The sequence below is a fragment of the Oncorhynchus nerka genome, linkage group LG20, assembly GCF_034236695.1.
Source record: "Oncorhynchus nerka isolate Pitt River linkage group LG20, Oner_Uvic_2.0, whole genome shotgun sequence".
NCBI lineage: Eukaryota > Metazoa > Chordata > Actinopteri > Salmoniformes > Salmonidae > Oncorhynchus > Oncorhynchus nerka.
Genome location: NC_088415.1, coordinates 90,067,127 through 90,091,957, shown reverse-complemented (window position 1 = coordinate 90,091,957; position 24,831 = coordinate 90,067,127). Strand labels below are relative to the sequence as shown.

The following is a 24,831-nucleotide window of genomic DNA, read 5'->3' as shown; positions in this document are numbered from 1 at the left end:
ATTAGTATACTTTAAGTTGATGCTGTAGTATAATAGGCTTTTGGCTCCAAGCTGCTCGGCCACCCGCAGTGAGCATCAACTCCACCCTCCATCTCTGGACCGGAGAGTGTAAATAACATGGTAGTAACTCCAACTCTCCCTCTGATAGGGTTAGGGGTTCCCTCTACATGGTAGTAGCTCCAACTCTCCCTCTGATAGGGTTAGGGGTTCCCTCTACATGGTAGTAACTCCAACTCTCCCTCTGATAGGGTTAGGGGTTCCCTCTACATGGTAGTAGCTCCAACTCTCCCTCTGATAGGGTTAGGGGTTCCCTCTACATGGTAGTAGCTCCAACTCTCCCTCTGATAGGGTTAGGGGTTCCCTCCCTCTAACTCTCCCTCATGGTAGTAGCTCTAAGCTCCATCTCTCCCTCTGATAGGGTTAGGGGTTCCCTCTACATGGTAGTAGCTCCATCTCTCCCTCTGATAGGGTTAGGGGTTCCCTCTACATGGTAGTAGCTCTAACTCTCCCTCTGATAGGGTTAGAGGTTCCCTCTACATGGTAGTAGCTCCAACTCTCCCTCTGATAGGGTTAGAGGTTCCCTCTACATGGTAGTAACTCCAACTCTCCCTCTGATAGGGTTAGGGGTTCCCTCTACATGGTAGTAGCTCCATCTCTCCCTCTGATAGGGTTAGGGGTTCCCTCTACATGGTAGTAGTTCCAACTCTCCCTCTGATAGGGTTAGGGGTTCCCTCTACATGGTAGTAGCTCCAACTCTCCCTCTGATAGGGTTAGGGTTCCCTCTACATGGTAGTAGCTCCAACTCTCCCTCTGATAGGGTTAGGGTTCCCTCTACATGGTAGTAGCTCCAACTCTCCCTCTGATAGGGTTAGGGGTTCCCTCTACATGGTAGTAGCTCCATCTCTCCCTCTGATAGGGTTAGGGGTTCCCTCTACATGGTAGTAGCTCCAACTCTCCCTCTGATAGGGTTAGGGGTTCCCTCTACATGGTAGTAGCTCCAACTCTCCCTCTGATAGGGTTAGGGGTTCCCTCTACATGGTAGTAGCTCCAACTCTCCCTCTGATAGGGTTAGGGGTTCCCTCTACATGGTAGTAGCTCCAACTCTCCCTCTGATAGGGTTAGGGGTTCCCTCTACATGGTAGTAGCTCCAACTCCCCCTCTGATAGGGTTAGGGGTTCCCTCTACATGGTAGTAGCTCCAACTCCCCCTCTGATAGGGTTAGGGGTTCCCTCTACATGGTAGTAGCTCCAACTCTCCCTCTGATAGGGTTTTGGGTTCCCTCTACATGGTAGTAGCTCCAACTCTCCCTCTGATAGGGTTAGGGGTTCCCTCTACATGGTAGTAGCTCCAACTCTCCCTCTGATAGGGTTAGGGGTTCCCTCTACATGGTAGTAACTCCAACTCTCCCTCTGATAGGGTTAGGGGTTCCCTCTACATGGTAGTAGCTCTAACTCTCCCTCTGATAGGGTTAGAGGTTCCCTCTACATGGTAGTAGCTCCATCTCTCCCTCTGATAGGGTTAGGGGTTCCCTCTACATGGTAGTAACTCCAACTCTCCCTCTGATAGGGTTAGAGGTTCCCTCTACATGGTAGTAGCTCCAACTCTCCCTCTGATAGGGTTAGGGGTTCCCTCTACATGGTAGTAGCTCCAACTCTCCCTCTGATAGGGTTAGGGGTTCCCTCTACATGGTAGTAGCTCCAACTCTCCCTCTGATAGGGTTAGGGGTTCCCTCTACATGGTAGTAGCTCCAACTCTCCCTCTGATAGGGTTAGGGGTTCCCTCTACATGGTAGTAGCTCCAACTCTCCCTCTGATAGGGTTAGGGGTTCCCTCTACATGGTAGTAGCTCCAACTCTCCCTCTGATAGGGTTAGGGGTTCCCTCTACATGGTAGTAGATCCAACTCTCCCTCTGATAGGGTTAGGGGTTGACCTCTACATGGTAGTAGCTCCAACTCTCCCTCTGATAGGGTTAGAGGTTCCCTCTACATGGTAGTAACTCCAACTCTCCCTCTGATAGGGTTAGGGGTTCCCTCTACATGGTAGTAGCTCCAACTCTCCCTCTGATAGGGTTAGGGGTTCCCTCTACATGGTAGTAACTCCAACTCTCCCTCTGATAGGGTTAGGGGTTGACCTCTACATGGTAGTAGCTCTAACTCCCCCTCTGATAGGGTTAGGGGTTCCCTCTACATGGTAGTAGCTCTAACTCTCCCTCTGATAGGGTTAGGGGTTCCCTCTACATGGTAGTAGCTCTAACTCCCCCTCTGATAGGGTTAGGGGTTCCCTCTACATGGTAGTAGCTCCAACTCTTCCTCTGATAGGGTTAGGGGTTCCCTCTACATGGTAGTAGCTCCAACTCTCCCTCTGATAGGGTTAGGGGTTCCCTCTACATGGTAGTAGCTCCAACTCTCCATCTGATAGGGTTAGGGGTTCACTCTACATGGTAGTAACTCCAACTCTCCCTCTGATAGGGTTAGGGGTTCCCTCTACATGGTAGTAGCTCCAACTCTCCCTCTGATAGGGTTAGGGGTTCCCTCTACATGGTAGTAGCTCTAACTCTCCCTCTGATAGGGTTAGAGGTTCCCTCTACATGGTAGTAGCTCCAACTCTCCCTCTGATAGGGTTAGGGGTTCCCTCTACATGGTAGTAGCTCCAACTCTCCCTCTGATAGGGTTAGGGGTTCCCTCTACATGGTAGTAGCTCCAACTCTCCCTCTGATAGGGTTAGGGGTTCCCTCTACATGGTAGTAGCTCCAACTCTCCCTCTGATAGGGTTAGGGGTTCCCTCTACATGGTAGTAGCTCCAACTCTCCCTCTGATAGGGTTAGGGGTTCCCTCTACATGGTAGTAGCTCCAACTCTCCCTCTGATAGGGTTAGGGGTTCCCTCTACATGGTAGTAGATCCAACTCTCCCTCTGATAGGGTTAGGGGTTCCCTCTACATGGTTGTAGCTCCAACTCTCCCTCTGATAGGGTTAGGGGTTCCCTCTACATGGTAGTAGATCCAACTCTCCCTCTGATAGGGTTAGGGGTTCCCTCTACATGGTAGTAGCTCCAACTCTCCCTCTGATAGGGTTAGAGGTTCCCTCTACATGGTAGTAGATCCAACTCTCCCTCTGATAGGGTTAGAGGTTCCCTCTACATGGTTGTAGCTCCATCTCTCCCTCTGATAGGGTTAGGGGTTTCCTCTACTGTAGATGGAATAGTAGCCTTATAGCTTATGGCTATCCACATATCTGCTCCTCTCAGATCTACAGGTGTGCCCAGGTGGTACATTTGACATTTTAGTCATTTAGCAGAGAGGCATACAGTTCGTTAATTTTTTTAGGATGAATGCACTAAGGTTGATGTCAGCGCTCCCGCGGAAATCTACTTAACACAATAAAAGAAATCACCATAAAAATCTGTCAGTTTAAATTGGTCTCAATCCACTGTAACACTTCCGCATCAGCAGAGAGAGATAGATAGAGAGAGAGAGAGATAGAGAGCAGTGTTTGGCAGATCATGAGACATCCTGAAAGGTGACAGAGAGAGAGAGAGAGAGAGAGAGAGAGAGAGAGCAGTGTTTGGCAGATCATGAGACAGTCTTCTCATTGGAAAATGAGACTCTCACAAACACAAGGTGTTCCCCATTTTGCTCTACGACTCCCACAAGAGTCTTGGGACTCGTCTGAAGTCGGTATAGCCTATCCGCCAACTTCTGTCTGTAGATTCCGAAGAATTTGGGCTACACACTAATATGACCCCTCTGTGTAAAGGTGATACTCTCACAAACACGTACATGTTTTGCTCTAGGACAAAACCACAGGCCTCACAAGACTCGTCTGAATGTCTCCCAGTACCAGTCAAAAGTTTGGACACACCTACTCATTCAAGGGATTTTCTTTATTTGTACTATTTTCTACATTGTAGAATAATAGTGAAGGCATCAAAACTATGAAATAACACACATGGAACCATGTAGTAACCAAAAAAAGTGTTCAACAAATTCTTCAAAGTAGCCACCCATTGCCTTGATTATAGCTGTACACACTCTTGGCATTTTCTCAACCAGCTTCACCTGGAATGCTTTTCCAGCAGTCTTGAGGGAATTCCCACATATGCTGAACACTTGTTGGCTGCTGTTTCACGGTGGGAACTATACATGAGGAGATCATCTACTCTGCGTCTCACAAAGACATGGCATCAGACCAAAGGACAGATTTCTACCGGTCTAATGTCCATTGCTCATGTTTCTTGGCCCAAGCAAGTCTTCTTCTTATTGGTGTCCTTTAGTTGTGGTTTCTTTGCAGCAATTCGAACATGAAGGCCTGATTCACACAGTCTCCTCTGAACAGTTGATGTTGAGATGTGTCTGTTACTTGAACTCTGTGAAGCATTTATTTGGGCTGCAATTTCTGAGGCTGGTGACTCTAATGAACGTATCCTCTTAATGTCTGCAGCAGAGGTAGATCTGGGTCTTCCTTTCCTGTGGCGGTCCTCATGAGAGCCAGTTTCATCACAGCACTTGATGGTTTCTGCGACTGCACTTGAAGACACATTAGAAGTTCTTGAAATTTTCCATATTGACTGACGCTCATGTCTTAAAGTAATGATGGACTGTCGTTTCTCTTTGCTTATTTGAGCTGTTCTTTCCATAATATGGTACTTTTTCCAAATAGGGCTATCTTCTGTATACCACCCCTACCTTGTCACAACACAAATGATTGGCTCAAACGCATTTAAAAAGGAAAGAAATTCCATAAATTAACTTTTAACAAGGCTCACCTGTTAATTGAAATGCATTCCAGGTGACGACTTCATGCAGCTGGTTGAGAGAATGCCAAGAGTGTGCAAAGCTCTCATCAAAGCAAAGGGTGGCTACTTTGAAGAATCTCAAATATAAAATATATTCTTATTTGTTTAACACATTTGGTTACTACATGAGTTCATATGTGTTATTTAATAGTTTTGATGTCTTCACTATTATTCTACAATGTAGAAAATAGTAAAAATAAAGAAAAATCTTGAATGAGAAGGTGTCCAAACTTTTGACTGGTACACAGGAGTACATGTACATGGAGATTGTTTACTGACAAAAATGTATTTTATTTAACCAGTTAAGATCAAGTTCTTATTTACAATGACGGCCTACCCTGGCCAAACCCAGATGATGCTGGGCCAATTGTGCACCGCCCTATGGGGCTCCCAATCACGGCTGGTTATGATACAGCCTGGAATCGAACCAGGGTGAGGCACTGAGATGCAGTGCCTTAGACCTCAAATTAGAAGGTGTCTTAAACTTCAAAGTCAAATAGCAAAGTTTTCCTTGGTATGACTTTCTTAAAACAATTATACATAGCTGAGTAGTACCAATATTTGTTTTGAATTAGGAGACAGCTGGCAATACTTCTGTGAAAGAGGACACACATTAGTCACTCAGCAGTATGCTTTTTTTCATCTTGGAACCATTTTGAAATGGACTACAGTTATTTTTATACCGTTCTGGAAGATTTGTTCTGTATTTTTCCATTCAAGTTAATTAAAATGGGGTTTATTAGAGCTGCACGCTTTCATAGAGGAAAAATAACAAACATATGTATCTTCTCTTCTTTCAGACATCTCAGTTCCACTAATGTCGAGGCCAGTGGGTCTAGCTTTGTTCAGCGTGTCTGGGTCTGTTTGTGTTGGAGTGGAGGATCTCCCTAACACACAGCGTCTCAGAACACTTCTCCAGATCCTCTCTGCTTTACAGACCACTAGCAAGGCTCCATCATTCAAAGGGGGGGGGGGGGTGGAAAGAGAAAGTCATCTGAAGTGGTTTCTCTTCCCCTCTGCTGTGGCAAAGTCAGTGTTTTCAGACCAGATGTTTAAATATTTTTTATATTTTTTTTTATGATGTTTTTGGATTTCATAAAGAACCCCAATGCCTCTATAGGAAGAAAGGCTTAGGGGTTATAGCCAGAACAGGATGACTCAATAAGGACAGCCGCAAATAAATCAGACCCTTTCAAAGGGATAGTTCACATACAAATGTACCTCATAATGTGGCTACCTAGTCTCTCACTTTCCCATGGTCTAAAGGCCCTTTGCTCTTCCTCTCTCTGTCTCATAATGCTTTATGAAGTTCACCTTTGTAGGCCTGGTTTATTCCACAGTCTGCCATGTCCTATCTACTTTGCACTGAAACAAATCCCAAGCGAAGATACCTTTGGCACAGTTTCACTCGGAATCGTCGATCTCAAGCAGAGTTCACTCTGTGTACTTCTTTCTATGTGAGGTAAACTTTTTAAGGGGAGTCACCCATTTGCTTTCAATAGACAACTGAGTTTTGCACAAGAGATCGTCCCAGTAAGATTGATGAAAGCAGTAGGGTGTTCCTGGGTTTTTCCAGAAATCCAGGATACAGGATTTCCTCCTTATCTATTCCCTTATGATTCTGGGGATCCTCCGACTGTGACTTCTAAAAAAAATCAGGGAAGTATTCTGTATCTCGCAGCTGTAGGTGGAACCATCAGACACAGGTCAGCACACAGAGACCCCTTTCCTCAAGGACAGGAGGAAAATAGGATGTATCCTCTTAACAGGGCCCGAGAGTGTAAGAAATAGGAGATGGAGAGAGAGAGAGAGAGAGGATTTTGGGAGCAGCTGCCTTGTTGATCGAGGTAGATTCATATGGGTTTTCATTCAGTAGCCCATTCCAACCTGCAGTGGCTTATGAGAGGAGCAACAATGTAAAAGAAAGATAACAATATGGTTTGAAAACAATTTAAAAAGTGTGAAACAGTGTGAAAAGCTAAAAACAGTCCTTTCACCATGTGACCCACCCAAAGTGTAGGCTGCTCCAGCCCATCATACTCACTCAGAAAAGGGCAAGTTCAAAAAATAAAAAATAAACTTTTCTTTCCAACATTGTATTTTTAATTAACATCAATTGACAAAAGTGAATATTCCGGGGGTCTCTTCTCAACAAATCAAGAGGCAGACATGCCAGAACGTTAGGATTCAAAACTAATGTTTGCAGGCAAAACTTTTTGCAGTTGTTTTAGTGAAGGTAGTTAATGTAAACTAGCCACTTGTGAAATGCACTCATCTTGCTAGCTCCTATTTAGTATTTTTTTTGGGGGGAGCAGGTATTTATTTGGGGGCGGAAGTGACATAGGCACTGACGTAGTTCCTCCTGCTACTCACAGACCCAGTCTCCTCGGATGGCTTTTCGCTCTGTCCTGTTGCGCTCATTCATTCATCCATCTCTCTTCTCATTAATTTATCCATCCCTCTTCCCTCTTCTCATTTATCCATCCCCACTTCCCCCTTCTCATTTATCCATCCCCACTTCCCCCTTCTCATTCATCCATCCCCACTTCCCCCTTCGCATTCATCCATCCCCACTTCCCCCTTCGCATTCATCCATCCCCACTTCCCCCTTCTCATTCATCCATCCCCACTTCCCCCTTCTCATTCATCCATCCCCACTTCCCTCTTCTCATTTATCCATCCCCACTTCCCCCTTCTCATTCATCCATCCCCACTTCCCCCTTCTCATTCATCCATCCCCACTTCCCTCTTCTCATTTATCCATCCCCACTTCCCCCTTCTCATTCATCCATCCCCACTTCCCCCTTCTCATTCATCCATCCCCACTTCCCCCTTCTCATTTATCCATCCCCCTTCCCTCTTCTCATTCATCCATCCCCACTTCCCCCTTCTCATTCATCCATCCCCCTCCCTCTTCTCATTCATCCATCCCCACTTCCCCCTTCTCATTCATCCATCCCCCTCCCTCTTCTCATTCATCCATCCCCACTTCCCTCTTCTCATTTATCCATCCCCCTCCCTCTTCTTATTCATCCATCCTCCCTCCTCTCATTCATCCTTCCCCCTTCTCATTTATCCATCCCCACTTCCCTCTTCTCATTCATCCATCCTCCCTCCCTCTTTTCATTCATCCACACCTTTCCTCTTCTTATTCATCCATCCCCTCTTCTTATTCATCCATCCTCCCTCCCTCTTTTCATTCATCCACACCTTTCCTCTTCTTATTTATCCATCCCCCTCCCTCTTCTCATTCATCCATCCTCCCTCCCTCTTTTCATTCATCCACACCTTTCCTCTTCTTATTCATCCATCCCCCTCCCTCTTCTCATTCATCCATCCCCACTTCCCCCTTCTCATTCATCCATCCCCCTCCCTCTTCTCATTCATCCATCCCCACTTCCCTCTTCTCATTTATCCAAACCCCCTCCCTCTTCTCATTCATCCATCCTCCCTCCCTCTTTTCATTCATCCACACCTTTCCTCTTCTTATTCATCCATCCCCTCTTCTTATTCATCCATCCTCCCTCCCTCTTTTCATTCATCCACACCTTTCCTCTTCTTATTTATCCATCCCACTCCCTCTTCTCATTCATCCATCCTCCCTCCCTCTTTTCATTCATCCACACCTTTCCTCTTCTTATTCATCCATCCCCTCTTCTTATTCATCCATCCCCTCTTCTTATACATCCATCCTCCCTCCCTCTTCCCTTTCTCCCATCCCCCTCTCCCAGACAAACTAGCAGCTAGCTGGCAGTCCCTTCGTCTTTCTTCAGCGAGCCTGCTGGGGCTGCTGCCATTTGCTGTGTGGCCGCCAGCGGGGCACCTTGCTCTAATTAAAATGCCTTCTGTGCTTCTCATGCGAGGCAGGCCGGTCCTCGCCGGTCCTCGCCGGTCCTCGCCGGCTGCCGGAGCTCTTGGGGTTCTTCTTGTAATTCTCTCTCTCTCTCTCTCTCTCTCTCTATCGCTCACTCTATCTCTCTCTCTCTCTCTCTCTCTCTCTCTGTCTCTCTGTCTCTCTGTCTCTCTCTCTCTCTCTCTCTCTCTCTCTCTGTCTGTGTGTGTGCAAGTAAGATCGGAAACACTGTAGACATCGACATGAGTTCCAGTTCATCAACTTGCTACCTGGAGTGCATTCACTGTGCCCTGGTTCACTCCCCCTACTGGATCAAACTCTGCCCTGGTTCACTCCCCCTACTGGATCAAACTCTGCCCTGGTTCACTCCCCCTACTGGATCAAACTCTGCCCTGGTTCACTCCCCTTACTGGATCAAACTCTGCCCTAGTTCACTCCCCCTACTGGATCAAACTCTGCCCTGGTTCACTCCCCTTACTGGATCAAACTCTGCCCTGGTTCACTCCCCCTACTGGATCAAACTCTGCCCTGGTTCACTCCCCCTACTGGATCAAACTCTGCCCTGGTTCACTCCCCTTACTGGATCAAACTCTGCCCTGGTTCACTCCCCCTACTGGATCAAACTCTGCCCTGGTTCACTCCCCCTACTGTACTAATGTACAGAATGTATCATACAAAATTCACAAATTCAACAGCACAAAGGCAGAGTCATGTCGTAAGTGTAAAACTAACAATGACTCAATGATTCATGCCTTCTGGGAGTGCTATGAAGTCCTAAAGTTATGGGCAGAGTTAGAAAGATGGCTGTCAGATGTTTTACACTGTAAGTTTCATTTTAATCTGCATATTTCAAGGGTACGGTGATATACCCAAAGGGTTGGACCATACTTTTCTCATCAATCAATTAAAGAAAAAAAATACTTAATTGGAAATCAAATTATCCTCCATCATCAACTTCTTATGGGCAGGTGGGACATCCGGTGAAATTGCAGAGTGCGAAATTTTAACTACATAATTATATCATAAAATCACAAGTGTAATACATCAAAATAAGGCTTAACTTCTTGTTAATTCAGTCGCTGTGTCAGATTTCAAAAAGGCTTTACGGCGAAAGCACACCATGCGATTATCTGAGGACAGCGCCCTGCATACAAAAGCATGAAAACATATTTCAACCAGGCAGGTGTGCCATGAAAGTCAGAAATAGCGATATAATGAATGCCTTGCCTTTGATCTTCTTCTGTTGGCACTCCAAAAGGTCCCAAATACATCACAAATGGTCCTTTTGTTTGATAAAGTCCTTCTTTATATCCATAAAAACACCATTTAGCTGGCATCAAAATGCATACAAAATGAGTCCCCAACGTTACTAATAAACCATTCCAAACAAGTCAAACAATGTTTATAATCAAACCTTAGGTACCCTAATATGTAAATAAACGATACAATTTAAGACTGAGAAACGTTATTGTCTTTACCGGAGAAAAATACAAAAAAACGCGCTCTCTTCCACGCGCTTGGAAACACTACAGCCAAAATGGGAGCCACCTAGAAAAACTACTATTTCTGGCTAATTTTTCCAAAAACCAGCATGAAACTCTTTCTAAAGACGGTTGCCATCTAGTGGAAGCCCTAGGAACTGCAATCTGGGAGGATTTTGCCTTATAAAAGTGACAGCCATTGAAAACAGTGGTAGGCTGAACATTTGTTTTGGGGGAGGGATGGTTTGTCCTCAGGGTTTCGCCTGCAATATCAGTTCTGTTATACTCACAGACACACTTTTAACAGTTTTAGAAACTTTAGAGTGTTTTCTATCCACATCTTCCAATTATATGCATATCCATCCTAGCTTCTGGGCAGTTTACTTTTTTTATGTTGAAGGTTGGGCATTAAGTACCCGCCAACGTCATGTTTAGTTTAGTGCACGTGTCAAACTTATTCCACAGAGGGATGAGTGTCTGCGGGTTTAAACACAAATTTGTTATTGATGAATTAAGGTCGCTAGTTGGTTGCCTAGGTCTTAATTGAAAGGAAAAACCCAAAACCCGGCAGACACTAGGCCCTCCACGGAATGAGTTGGACACCCCTGATCTAGTGGGTCTATGACTGAGGAATGTTAAGTTGTTTGTTTTCTTTGTATACAGATATGTTTTGTTCTGTCTGAAAACCAAAATAAAAGTACATAACGCTTAGTGTACTTAAAAAAAAAAAAGAGGAAAAGCTGAAGGCAGGGCGATTGCATGTTGAGAACAGGATAAAAGAAATCAGACTTCTGAGACGGGTCATTTCCCTCCAAGCGCTTGCTTTTCCATTGTGACACCACCAAACAGTCAATTCGTTTCTTATGAGAACAGTATGTTTCTAGGATACAGGTCTCTCCTACTAGCCTGTTAGCCTTGGTGCTGTGGTGAGTTTCCTACTAGCCTGTTAGCCTTGGTGCTGTGGTGAGTCTCCTACTAGCCTGTTAGCCTTGGTGCTGTGGTGAGTCTCCTACTAGCCTGTTAGCCTTGGTGCTGTGGTGAGTCTCCTACTAGCCTGTTAGCCTTGGTGCTGTGGTGAGTCTCCTACTAGCCTGTTAGCCAGGGTGCCGTGGTGAGTCTCCTACTAGCCTGTTAGCCAGGGTGCCGTGGTGAGTCTCCTACTAGCCTGTTAGCCTTGGTGCTGTGGTGAGTCTCCTACTAGCCTGTTAGCCTTGGTGCTGTGGTGAGTCTCCTACTAGCCTGTTAGCCTTGGTGCTGTGGTGAGTCTCCTACTAGCCTGTTAGCCAGGGTGCCGTGGTGAGTCTCCTACTAGCCTGTTAGCCTTGGTGCTGTGGTGAGTCTCCTACTAGCCTGTTAGCCAGGGTGCCGTGGTGAGTCTCCTACTAGCCTGTTAGCCTTGGCGCTGTGGTGAGTCTCCTACTAGCCTGTTAGCCAGGGTGCCGTGGTGAGTCTCCTACTAGCCTGTTAGCCTTGGTGCCGTGGTGAGTCTCCTACTAGCCTGTTAGCCAGGGTGCCGTGGTGAGTCTCCTACTAGCCTGTTAGCCTTGGTGCTGTGGTGAGTCTCCTACTAGCCTGTTAGCCAGGGTGCCGTGGTGAGTCTCCTACTAGCCTGTTAGCCTTGGCGCCGTGGTGAGTCTCCTACTAGCCTGTTAGCCAGGGTGCCGTGGTGAGTCTCCTACTAGCCTGTTAGCCTTGGTGCCGTGGTGAGTCTCCTACTAGCCTGTTAGCCCGGGTGCCGTGGTGAGTCAGGTTACCATAGAAACCAATGGGTCAAGCCTGTGTGAATAACGACCTGTGAAATCACTGTCTGTTTCTCTTTAAGCAAAACATATGAAGCATTTCTAGTGAAACTCAATAGGCTATTAGACCTTAGAGTTGCCGAGGAAAGTGATCATGATTGTCAGGGCTGGAGGTATGTCAGAAGGGTAGCTTTGAATTTTGTTCAAAGACACCAGAGAGAGAGGAGAGAGAGATATAGAAACAGAGATGAAGTGAGTGAGAGAGAGCAAGAGAGGGGGAGACGCCAAACATACGAGGACTATCCCGTTATGGATAGGCCTACCCTTTTGGACATTATAAAGCACCAAACAGAGGGAATAATATGGGGCGGCAGGGTAGCCTAGTGGTTAGAGCGTTGGACTAGTAACCGAAAGTTTGGAAGTTCAAATCCCCGAGCTGACAAGGTACAAATCTGTTGTTCTGCCCCTGAACAGGCAGTTAACCCACCCCCAAAGCATTGGACTAGTAACCAAAAGGTTGCATGTTCAAATCCCTGAGCTGACAAGGTACAAATCTGTCGTTCTGCCCCTGAACAGGCAGTTAACCCACTGTTCCTAGGCTGTCATTGAAAATAAGAATTTGTTCTTAACTGACTTGCCTAGTTAAATAAAGGTTAAAAAAAAAGAAAAATAGTGTTTTAGTTCCTATATACACTGTAGTAGGTCTAAAGTTAGTGTGACGTCCTAGGTCTGTAAGAATGACATGTCCTGCGTGCCAATTCTCTGTCCGTTCTACCTAAATGTGTACTTCTTCATCTCCTTTTGTGGATTAAAGGATTAACCCTTTAAAGGAAACGGCTGTCGGGAAGAAAGGAGTGGAACAACTCCCTCTATAGCCCATGCTTACACCCATCCAATGCTTGGAGTATAACTTCTGCTGACCACACACCTCCATGGAAACTTGTTGAAAGTCAACAACAGGCTTGACCTCTTCTTAACTCACCTTCACGACAGGACTCGAGGAGCCCACCGAATAGTTGTGTAGCTTTGGCCCCGCGCTCAAGACATCTCATTTTCGACTTTCAAAGAGGGGGAAAGATTCTTTCCAGACTTCAACAACGGGTTCCGTATGTGAGATAAACTTGCAATCTCAGTTGCTTCTCGTATTTTGGAGTAATTACTGTTAATGCTCTCGTGAGATGAAAGAGTCCATATTTCTTTGCTCCATTGTCATTGAGTGCTCTGATTGCCATATTGTAGATATATCACATGATATTGTCCTTTATTTCTCAATCTTCAAGAGACGGTTGGTCAACAGATGTATCGTTCTTACTTTTTAATGAGCTCAGAAGTACCTTCTTTTTTTTTTTGTTGACAAGTGTCATATGTTTTGCTCTGTAAAGCAACAACTTGGCTGACGCTCATTGAAGGCTTTTCACAAGCACAGATCTAGGATATATTCTACCTTACCCTCTAACCAGATCCTGAACTTGACTATTGAGGGTTAAAATGATGAATGGTGAAAGGGCCACAGTGTAGCTAAAGGGCCACAGTCACCACACAGTGAAAGGGCCACAGTCATCACACAGTGAAAGGGCCACAGTCATCACACAGTGAAAGGGCCACAGTCATCACACAGTGAAAGGGCCACAGTCATCACACAGTGAAAGGGCCACAGTCATCACACAGTGAAAGGGCCACAGTCATCACACAGTGTAGATAAAGGGCCACAGTCATCACACAGTGAACGGGCCACAGTCATCACACAGTGAACGGGCCACAGTCATCACACAGTGAAAGGGCCACAGTCATCACACAGTGAAAGGGCCACAGTCATCACATAGTGAACGGGCCACAGTCATCACACAGTGAAAGGGCCACAGTCATCACACAGTGAACGGGCCACAGTCATCACACAGTGAAAGGACCACAGTCATCACACAGTGAAAGGGCCACAGTCATCACACAGTGAAAGGGCCACAGTCATCACACAGTGAAAGGGCCACAGTCATCACAGGGCCACAGTCATCACACAGTGTAGATAAAGGGCCACAGTCATCACACAGTGAACGGGCCACAGTCATCACACAGTGAACGGGCCACAGTCATCACACAGTGAGAGGGCCACAGTCATCACACAGTGAACGGGCCACAGTCATCACACAGTGAAAGGGCCACAGTCATCACACAGTGAAAGGGCCACAGTGATCACACAGTGTAGTTACAAACTATCTATACGGGGACATGGTCGACTAGCCTTAGATTAAGTTTGCAGTGTTTGCAGGACTCCCACACCTTCCGTGCTGGTTGAGAGAATGACATTCTTTCGCATTCTCAACTGACGGTCTTTTGAGATCAATAAAACTGGTTATTGTTTTTTGTTTTTTAAATATATCTCAAAGGAGACGCCTTTTTCTCAAAATCACCTTAGGAGTATTCAAACCAATTGGGTTTGAGAAGGTCCAGTCCCGTTCTTGTCTTTAGCTGCCCCTATAAGCTGGGTTTGAGAAGGTCCAGTCCCGTTCTTGTCTTTAGCTGCCCCTATAAGCTGGGTTTGAGAAGGTTCAGTCCCGTTCTTGTCTTTAGCTGCCCCTATAAGCTGGGTTTGAGAAGGTCCAGTCCCGTTCTTGTCTTTAGCTGCCCCTATAAGCTGGGTTTGAGAAGGTCCAGTCCCGTTCTTGTCTTTAGCTGCCCCTATAAGCTGCGCTTGAGAAGGTCCAGTCCCGTTCTTGTCTTTAGCTGCCCCTATAAGCTGGGCTTGAGAAGGTCCAGTCCCGTTCTTGTCTTTAGCTGCCCCTATAAGCTGGGCTTGAGAAGGTCCAGTCCCGTTCTTGTCTTTAGCTGCCCCTATAAGCTGCGCTTGCGTCAAATGAGACCAAATAAAAACTCACTAATACTTAATAGGACCAAAACAATAGACGTGCGCCACAATATTTCTTCTGTCAAAGTAGAACATGTACAGTAGCTTATGTGTTTGATCAAGTTTTGTTTTCTTTCTCCACAATGTTTGATTAAGACTTTACTCCTGGTCTGTTGCACCTAAATGACCTGTCCAGTCCACCCCTACTACGTCCTCTATTCATGATCAAAATGAAAGGACTGAAACAATGCAATTGTTGGTTACATTGTTGTTTCGGGTCATTTACTGAACTAACACAAAAGACTGTATCGCAGCGCTACACGGCACTTCTTGTTCGGCGTGGAATGCTTGGCCTGGTTCAAGGAGAAGGTCACGCCAGGTCATTGGAGTATTCTTGTTCTATCTATGCAGCGATTCTGGTGTTGGATTTGGTGGAATGAATCTTTATTCAAGATTGCAAAAAAAGATAGTTGTTGGTCTAATTGGAGAAAATAAAAAACATGTTGCTACTGAGGCCATTTTGTTTTTTTCAGTCTGGAGGAACTTGACATTTCGAGGCCATTTTGTTAGTTTCAGTCTGGAGGAACTTGACATGTCGAGGCCATTTTGTTAGTTTCAGTCTGGCTGAACTTGACATTTCGAGGCCTGTGTTCTTCATCAGAGTGTGGGGATAAACCTCAGAAGGGTCTGGAATACTAATCTCCATGACAAAATGAAAAAAAGGGAAGATTTTGGTTCTTATTGCTGTGGCTATAATAGTATATTCACATAAATGGACCTTGAACTTGTTTTGAGGCTGGTGAACACCATGGTGTGTTTATGGTTGGTGAACACCATGGTGTGTTTATGGTTGGTGAACACCATGGTGTGTTTATGGTTGGTGAACACCATGGTGTGTTTTGAGGCTGGTGAACACCATGGTGTGTTTATGGTTGGTGAACACCGTGGTGTGTTTATGGTTGGTGAACACCATGGTGTGTTTATGGTTGGTGAACACCGTGGTGTGTTTATGGTTGGTGAACACCATGGTGTGTTTATGGTTGGTGAACACCATGGTGTGTTTTGAGGCTGGTGAACACCATGGTGTGTTTATGGTTGGTGAACACCATGGTGTGTTTTGAGGCTGGTGAACACCATGGTGTGTTTATGGTTGGTGAACACCGTGGTGTGTTTATGGTTGGTGAACACCATGGTGTGTTTATGGCTGGTGAACACCGTGGTGTGTTTATGGTTGGTGAACACCATGGTGTGTTTATGGTTGGTGAACACCATGGTGTGTTTATGGTTGGTGAACACCATGGTGTGTTTATGGTTGGTGAACACCATGGTGTGTTTATGGCTGGTGAACACCATGGTGTGTTTATGGCTGGTGAACACCGTGGTGTGTTTATGGTTGGTGAACACCATGGTGTGTGTATGGTTGGTGAACACCATGGTGTGTTTATGGTTGGTGAACACCATGGTGTGTTTATGGTTGGTGAAAACCGTGGTGTGTTGAGAATGGCTTGAGGATAGCCTACTCCAATATCAAAAATAGCAAGTGGTCAAATTTCATGTACATGCAGAAAAACATCCACCAAACATCTGACACGTAGAAAAAGTCCATGCGAGTGAAAACACTTTGTGCTTTTCGTTAAACCCCTCGAAACACAAGTTGGTTGAGTTAATGTATTAGAAAGACATACTGACTGACAGATAGAAAAGACAGACCGACGGACTGTAATTATAGTACCTCAATCAGACAGACAGACAGACAGACAGACAGACAGACAGACAGACTGTAATTATAGTACCTCAATCAGACAGACAGACAGACTGTAATTATAGTACCTCAATCAGACAGACAGACAGACAGACAGACAGACAGACAGACCGACGGACTGTAATTATAGTACCTCAATCAGACAGACAGACAGACAGACAGACAGACAGACAGACAGACAGACAGACAGTAATTATAGTACCTCAATCAGACAGACAGACAGACAGACTGTAATTATAGTACCTCAATCAGACAGACAGAGAGACAGACAGACAGACAGACAGTAATTATAGTACCTCAATCAGACAGACAGACAGACTGTAATTATAGTACCTCAATCAGACAGACAGACAGTAATTATAGTACCTCAATCAGACAGACAGACAGACAGACAGTAATTATATTACCTCAATCAGACAGACAGACAGACAGTAATTATAGTACCTCAATCAGACAGACAGACAGACTGTAATTATATTACCTCAATCAGACAGACAGACAGACAGTAATTATAGGACCTCAATCAGACACACAGACAGACAGACAGACAGACAGACTGTAATTATAGTACCTCAATCAGACAGACAGACAGACAGACAGTAATTATATTACCTCAATCAGACAGACAGACAGACAGTAATTATAGTACCTCAATCAGACAGACAGACAGACAGACAGACAGACAGACAGACAGACTGTAATTATAGTACCTCGATCAGACAGACAGACAGACAGACAGTAATTATAGTACCTCAATCAGACAGACAGACAGACAGACAGACAGACAGACAGTAATTATAGTACCTCAATCAGACAGACAGACAGACTGTAATTATAGTACCTCAATCAGACAGACAGACAGACAGACTGTAATTATATTACCTCGATCAGACAGACAGACAGACAGACAGTAATTATATTACCTCGATCAGACAGACAGACAGACTGTAATTATAGTACCTCAATCAGACAGACAGACAGACAGACAGTAATTATAGTACCTCAATCAGACAGACGTGGCGGGGGGGGGTAGGGGGGGGCTTTGCAAATAGTCTGGGAAGCCATTTGATTAGCTGTTCAGGAGTCTTATGGCTTGGGGTAGAAGCTATTTAGGAGCCCCTTGGACCTAGACTTGGTGCTCCGGTACCGCTTGCCGTGCGGTAGCAGAGTGAACAGTATGACTGGGGTAGCTGGAGTCTTTGACAATTTTTAAAGCATTCCTCTGACTCCGCCTAGTATAGAGGTCCTGGATGGCAGGAAGCTTGGCCCCGGTAATGTACTGGGCCGTACGCACTACCCTCTGTAGTGCCTTGCAGTCGGAGACTGAGCAGTTGCCATACCAGGCAGTAATGCAACCCGTCAGGATGCTCTGTGCAGCTGTAAAACCTTTTGAGGATCTAAGGACCCATGCCAAATCTTTTCAGTCTCCTGATGGGGAATATGTTTTGTCGTACCCTCTTCACGACTGTCTTGGTATGCTTGGACCATGTTAGTTTGTTGGTGATGTGGACGACAACAACCTGCTCCACTATAGCCCCCGTTGATGAGAATGGGGGCGTGCTTGGTCCTAATTTTCTTGTAGTCCACAATCATCTCCTTTGTCTTGATCACGTTGAGGGAGAGGTTGTTGTCCTGGCACCACACGGTCAGGTCTCTGACCTCTTCCCTATAGGCTGTCTCATCGTTGTTGGTGATCAGGCCTACCACTGTTGTGTCATCAGCAAACTTAATGATGGTGTTGGAGTTGTGCCTGGCCGTGTAGTCACGAGTGAACAGGGAGTACAGGAGGGGACTGAGCACGCACCCCTGAGGGGCCCCAGTGTTGAGGATCACTGTGGCGGATGTGTTGTTACCTACCCTTACCACCTGGGGGCGGCCTGTCAGGATGTCCAGGATCCAGTTGCAGAGGGAGGTGTTTAGTCCCCGGGTCTTTATCTTATTGATGAGCTTTGAGGGCACTATGGTGTTGAACGCTGAGCTGTAGTCAATGAAAAGCATTCTCACATAGGTGTTCCTTTTGTCCAGGTGGGAAAGGGCAGTGTGGAGTGCGATTGAGAGGGCATCATCTGTGGATCTGTTGGTACGGTATTCAAATTGGAGTGGGTCTAGGGTTTCTGGGATAATGGTGTTGATGTGAGCCATGACCAGCCTTACAAAGCAGTTCATGGCTACAGACGTGAGTGCTACGGGTCGGTAGTCATTTAGGCAGGTTACCTTAGTGTTCTTGGGCACAGGGAATATGGTGGTCTGCTTGAAACATGTTGGTTTTACAGACTCAGACAGGGAGAGGTTGAAAATGTCAGTGAAGACACTTGCCAGTTGGTCAGCGCATGCTCGGAATACACGTCCTGGTAATCCGTCTGGCCCTGCGGCCTTGTGAATGTTGAACTGTTTGAAAGTCTTACTCACATCGGCTGCGGAGACCATGATCACAGTCTTCCAGAACAGCTGGTGCTCTCATGCATGTTTCAGTGTTACTTGCCTCGAAGCGAGCATCAATGTTATTTAGCTCGTCTGGTAGACTCGTGTCACTGGCCAGCTCGCAGCTCTGCTTCCCTTTATAGTCTGTAATAGTTTTCAAGCCCTGCCAAATCCGATGAGCGTCGGAGCCGGTGTAGTACGATTCGATCTTAGTCCTGTATTGATGCTTTGCTTGTTTGTTGGTTCGTTGGAGGGCATAGCGGGATTTCTTATAAGCTTCCAGGTTAAAGTCCCGCTCCTTGAAAGCGGCAGCTCTACCCTTTAGCTCTGTGCGAATGTTGCCTGTAATCCATGGCTTCTGATTGGGGTATGTACGTACAGTCACTGTGGGGACGACATCCTCGATGCACTTATTGATAAAGCCAGTGACTGATGTGGTGTACTCCTCAATGCCATTTGGAAGAATCACGGAACATATTCCAGTCTGTGCTAGCAAAACAGTCCTGTAGTATAGCATCTGACAGACAGATATTCAGATAGACTAATTATAGTACCACAGACAGACAGACAGACAGACAGACAGTAATTATAGTACCTCAATTAGACACAGACAGACAGACAGTAATTATAGTACCTCAATTAGACACAGACAGACAGACAGACAGACAGTAATTATAGTACCTCAATCAGACAGACAGACAGACAGTAATTATAGTACCTCAATCAGACAGACTGATTTATAGACATCTTTGGCATGACCATTTAAACAATGTATAACTAACCAAATTAGACATAACTCATCATTGAAGTCATTAGAGTTATGTAAGTGATCATTGGGGGGAAAGTACTTTCAAGGATGTCTTGTAACAGAGATAGACATGACTGTTGAAGGAACGCTGCAGAGTTCAGGCCCACCGCTATAATAGACGGGACCTGTCTGTTTTCATACCTCATTTGCTGTAGTGCAAATTACCCAAACATGGTTTAAAAATGTAGAAAATAATTCATTTTGATTCATGGTTTGTAGGAAATAATTCATTTTGATTCATGGTTCGTAGGAAATAATTCATTTTGATTCATGGTTCGTAGGAAACAATTCATTTTGATTCATGGTTCATAGGAAATAATTCATTTTGATTCATGGTTCATAGGAAATAATTCATTTTGATTCATGGTTCATAGGAAATAATTCATTTTGATTCATGGTTTGTAGGATATAATTCATTTTGATTCATGGTTTGTAGGATGTAATACATTTTGATTCATGGTTCGTAGGAAATAATTCATTTTGATTCATGGTTCGTAGGAAATAATTCATTTTGATTCATGGTTCGTAGGAAATAATTCATTTTGATTCATGGTTCACATGGTCTACAGTGGTTATCTGGGCACAATGTGTACAGCAGCCATCCCTGATGTAATCATTATGGGTGATTATTTAGTTTATTTGATGGTTGCAGTATGTTTTTTCTTACTAAAGTCAGCCCTGCTGTCGAGGTCAACTTGAATTTGATGCCACAGAGAACAAAGAGAGTCATTCCTATTGGTCACCTGACAGTATGTTGTTTCACACACACAGAGGCAACAATTAACTCGCTCTCTCTCTCTCTCTCTCTTTCTTTCTCTCCTTCGCTCCCACTCAGATTCGGACCTGAGCATGCGGACATTGAGCACCCCCAGCCCTGCTCTCATCCTTCCTCCTCACCTCCACCCTCTCTCTCCTCTCCTCCCCCTGTCGGCCCCCTTCAACAGCTCCTCCTCCACCTCCTCCTCTGAGACGGTTGCCATGGTGCACGCCACCTCCCCTCCCCCTTTCTTCTCCGCCACCCACTCGCGCCGCCGCGCCACCCGGGACCACCACCAGGGGGCATCGGTGCCCATCGACCTCTTGCCGGACCAGATCTTCCTGGACGTCTTTGCCCGCCTGCCCACCAACCAGCTGTGCCGTTGTGCCCGCGTCTGCCGCCGCTGGTACAACCTGGCGTGGGATCCCCGGCTGTGGCGGAGCATCCGGCTGACGGGGGACGTGCTCCACGTCGACCGGGCGTTGCGGGTACTGACGCGGCGCCTCTGCCAGGACACGCCCAACGTGTGCCTGATGCTGGAGACCCTTGTGGCGAGCGGGTGCCGGAGGTTGACGGACCGCGGTCTGCTCACGGTGGCCCAGTGCTGCCCCGAGCTGCGCCGCCTGGAGGTGGCGGGCTGCTATAACGTGTCCAATGACGCCGTGTTCGAGGTGGTGTCGCGCTGCCCCAACCTGGAGCATCTAGACGTTTCAGGTAAACATCTACATTGAACATTTTAATCATTTAGCAGACTTAATGTCAAGTGTATTCACTAGGTTCAGTAGGGAAAAAACCCTCACCACATATCAGTTATCACAAGTAGACCAATACCCGCAGTCAGCAGAATCAGTGCCACAAAGAAAAAACTGTGAGTGAAAGAAAGAAAAGTACACTTAGCCTCCTGCTGCCTTAAATTTAAAATAGAAAAAACTGCTGCTCAGAGATATTATGGTGACTAATGTATCTAAGGTGCCAACTCTCCTCTTGGAGAGGTAGTCTCCCATACAGAAATCATTATGGTGTCTAATGTATCTAAGGTGCCAACTCTCCTCTTGGAGAGGTAGTCTCCCATACAGCAAGGCCACCTCTATGCACTAATTTCCCGGGTACAGAAGGGATACATTGAAACAACTTGTGAGTTGTTATTTTAAAGAAGACAAACCAGAGCAACCTTGTGTAAGTAAGGTGGTACATTCCTAAAGTATGACCTATGACCTAGCTCTCCTGTTCTTCAGGAACCAGGGGCCGGCAGTAATGAATACTACTTCTGACTGTCCCTCCCACTCCCAGGAACCCCCCGGCGTTATCTCTGTTTACATTACAACATGTCGGACTTACAGGATCACAATGTTCTGGAATGTCCTTCTCTCATCTCTTCAAAGACCTACTCTTTGAATAATGCGTTCATATGTTAGTATTATTTCCCATGCTGAAAACCTGACATGAGTCAAATGACTAATCTATGAAAGATTAGTCAAAATGCATGTAGGCTTATAACACAACCCTAATTTGACTAGCACTGTGAAAAAGGGCCTCGTTGAGTTAACACCATGTCCAAGTCAACCCAGCTTTGCAGACCTAGGGGAAAATACGTACTGTGTGTCGAATGTCATTATGTAATACTTTCAATCACTAGTTTTCCTGGCACAATGGAACGAACCAATGGAATACTCCTAAAAGTGCAAATGTCAAGATAAGTGCACCACAAATGTTACATGTATACCAGTATGTATTTGACCCTGCTGAGACAACCCAACAAACGTCCTATGTTCTCTGTGGTACAAGCTGTCCAGAGCCCAGTGTTGTTCTCCACAGTATTTCTCTCTCTACACGCTCACTGCATACTGAATGGAATGCGACTTCAGTCTCTTTCCTGGTGTTTTATTTCCCACTTCCTGTGCCCTTCTTCCTGCCGGGGTAGATTGTTGCCGTCCCGGTGCGTGTCATAGGTCTGCTGGAGTTCCCTCTGTTGAAGGAATCTGGGTTCTGTTCATTAGGCCTCAAATGGAACAAAAATGTTCAGAAACAAAAGTGGAGTAACACATCTCAGATGTTTCCAAAACCATTCCATCCACTTCATAGCTTTCATACACCCCCCCCCGAAAGGCAAGACCATCAACTAACCTATCTGGCAGCTCAGCACTTTCCCGAATCGTTCTTCTTGCTATCTCAGAGCTGTTGTACCTTGCTTCCTTTTACTCTCAACTGGGCATCTGCACATTTTTTATTTTTTATTTTTTTTTACCTTTATTTAACTTGGCAAGTCAGTTAAGAACAAATTCTTATTTTCAATGACGGCCTAGGAACAGTGGGTTAACTGCCTGTTCAGGTGCAGAACAACAGATTTGTACATTGCCAGCTTGGGGGTTTGAACTTGCAACCTTCCGGTTACTAGTCCAACGCTCTAACCACTAGGCTACCCTGCCGTATCAGAGAGGAGAGAGGTTATAGGAGAAGGAAAGAGAAGCCTTATAAAAGGTGCTCAACTCAACATAATGTTTTTCAGGAAGGGATGGCCTGGTGAAAGAAGAAAGGCTGTGGCCAGTCACAATTAAAAACATCCGGCATGTTTTCGTGGGAAAAAAAAGCGTGGAACCAGAAAACCCAGACGTGTCCACTACTATCCGTTGTGTTTTTACATTTAATCCCCCCCCCCCCCTCTAAGATGGAGTGCCGTGCTGCTTTCCATTTGTAGATCAGTAGCAGATCTCAATGCTCATGACTTCTGGTTTTAATATCGCTCTGGGAATTAAAACAAACGGGAGTAGAATGGTCAGGACATGGAATTCCATAAAATGTAATTAGTGGGCCTTAAGAAAGTAGCTATGCTCTGAATGTTGGGACTGTTTAAAAAAAAAGGGTTCTGTGGTCGACTGTATTTCACTTTTGTTTTGTTTGTTGTTGGTAGTTTTGATACGCTCTCTAAATCCTGAATACACCTAAATACTACATTCCCTCTCTCTTCTCTCTCTCTCTTCTCTCTCAAGGCTGCTCCAAGGTGACCTGCATCAGTCTGACGCGGGAGGTCTCCCTCAAACTATCGCCAATGCATGGACAGCAGATCTCCATCCGCTACCTGGACATGACTGACTGCTTGGCCCTGGAGGACGAAGGCCTGCACACCATCGCCGCCCACTGCACCCAGCTTACCCACCTCTACCTGCGGCGCTGCATGCGCCTCACCGACGAGGGCCTTCGCTACCTGGTCATCTACTGCCCCGCCGTGCGCGAGCTCAGCGTCAGCGACTGCCGCTATGTCAGCGACTTCGGCCTGCGCGAGATCGCCAAGCTCGAAGGCCGGTTGCGCTACTTGAGCGTGGCGCATTGTGGAAAGATCACTGACGTCGGGGTTCGGTATGTCGCTAAGTATTGCTCACGGCTGCGATACCTGAACGCGCGGGGCTGCGAGGGCCTCACGGACCACGGCCTGGAGTACCTGGCCAAGAGTTGCCCCAAGCTGAAGTCGCTGGACATTGGAAAGTGTCCGCTGGTGTCGGATGCAGGCCTGGAACTGCTGGCGCTCAACTGCTTCAATCTGAAGCGTCTGAGCCTCAAGTCGTGCGAGAGCATCACGGGCCGCGGGCTGCAAGTGGTGGCGGCCAACTGCTTCGACCTGCAGCTGCTCAACGTGCAGGACTGCGACGCACCACTGGACGCACTGCGATTCGTGAAGCGCCACTGCAAGCGCTGCGTCATCGAGCACACAAACCCGGCCTTTTTCTGAGGTGGGGGGGGAATGGGCTACAAACCCGGCCTTTTTCTGAGGGATGGGGGCTACAAACCCGGCCTTTTTCTGAGGAGATGGGGCTACAAACCCGGCCTTTTTCTGAGGTGGGGGGCTACAAACCCGGCCTTTTTCTGAGGTGGGGGGGGGCTACAAACCCGGCCTTTTTCTGAGGAGATGGGGGGGGGGGGGAAATGGGCTACAAACTGAAGCCTGTATCCCACACCTACACGTAATGTAATGTGCACATGACAATCTATCATAGTTGTTATTATAGCACTCATAAGACTGTTTTTAAGTTATTTTTTCCCCCCTCCCTATTCCCTCACTACAAGCTGTTTCTCAACTTTCAAAAAAAATTATGTTTTTCAGAACATATTTTAATTCTAAAAGGGATCCGTTTTTAAGCAGATGCCTGCTGTATGTAATAAAACACTAGTGTATATTCATTTGAAAGGAACAACTATAATAGCATGAAAAAACTCAACTCCTAGTGCTTTCTCAGTATCTTTGTCAGGCCAAGAATTTGAAATGGAATGCAATTTAATTATGAGTAATGATTATCTTATTTGTGTCAAAGGTTCACGTGTGACATTCCACTGAAGAGGTCTCCTTTTCAGTTGGCATTGCTGGGTCCAGTAACTCCCAGTCATTC

At 46.0% G+C, this 24,831-nt stretch overlaps 1 protein-coding gene across 1 annotated transcript in view; it reads left to right on the top strand.

Annotated features, from left to right (window-relative positions):
• fbxl7 (F-box and leucine-rich repeat protein 7) overlaps nt 1–24,176 on the top strand; it is an 89,769-nt gene extending 65,593 nt beyond the window's left edge. The window contains exons 3-4 of the mRNA XM_065005962.1: nt 20,531–21,166; nt 23,440–24,176. Coding sequence (XP_064862034.1) covers nt 20,531–21,166; nt 23,440–24,176 — 1,373 coding nt within the window. The remainder of the gene's footprint in view (nt 1–20,530; nt 21,167–23,439) is intronic.
• The last annotated feature ends 655 nt before the right edge of the window (nt 24,177–24,831 follow it).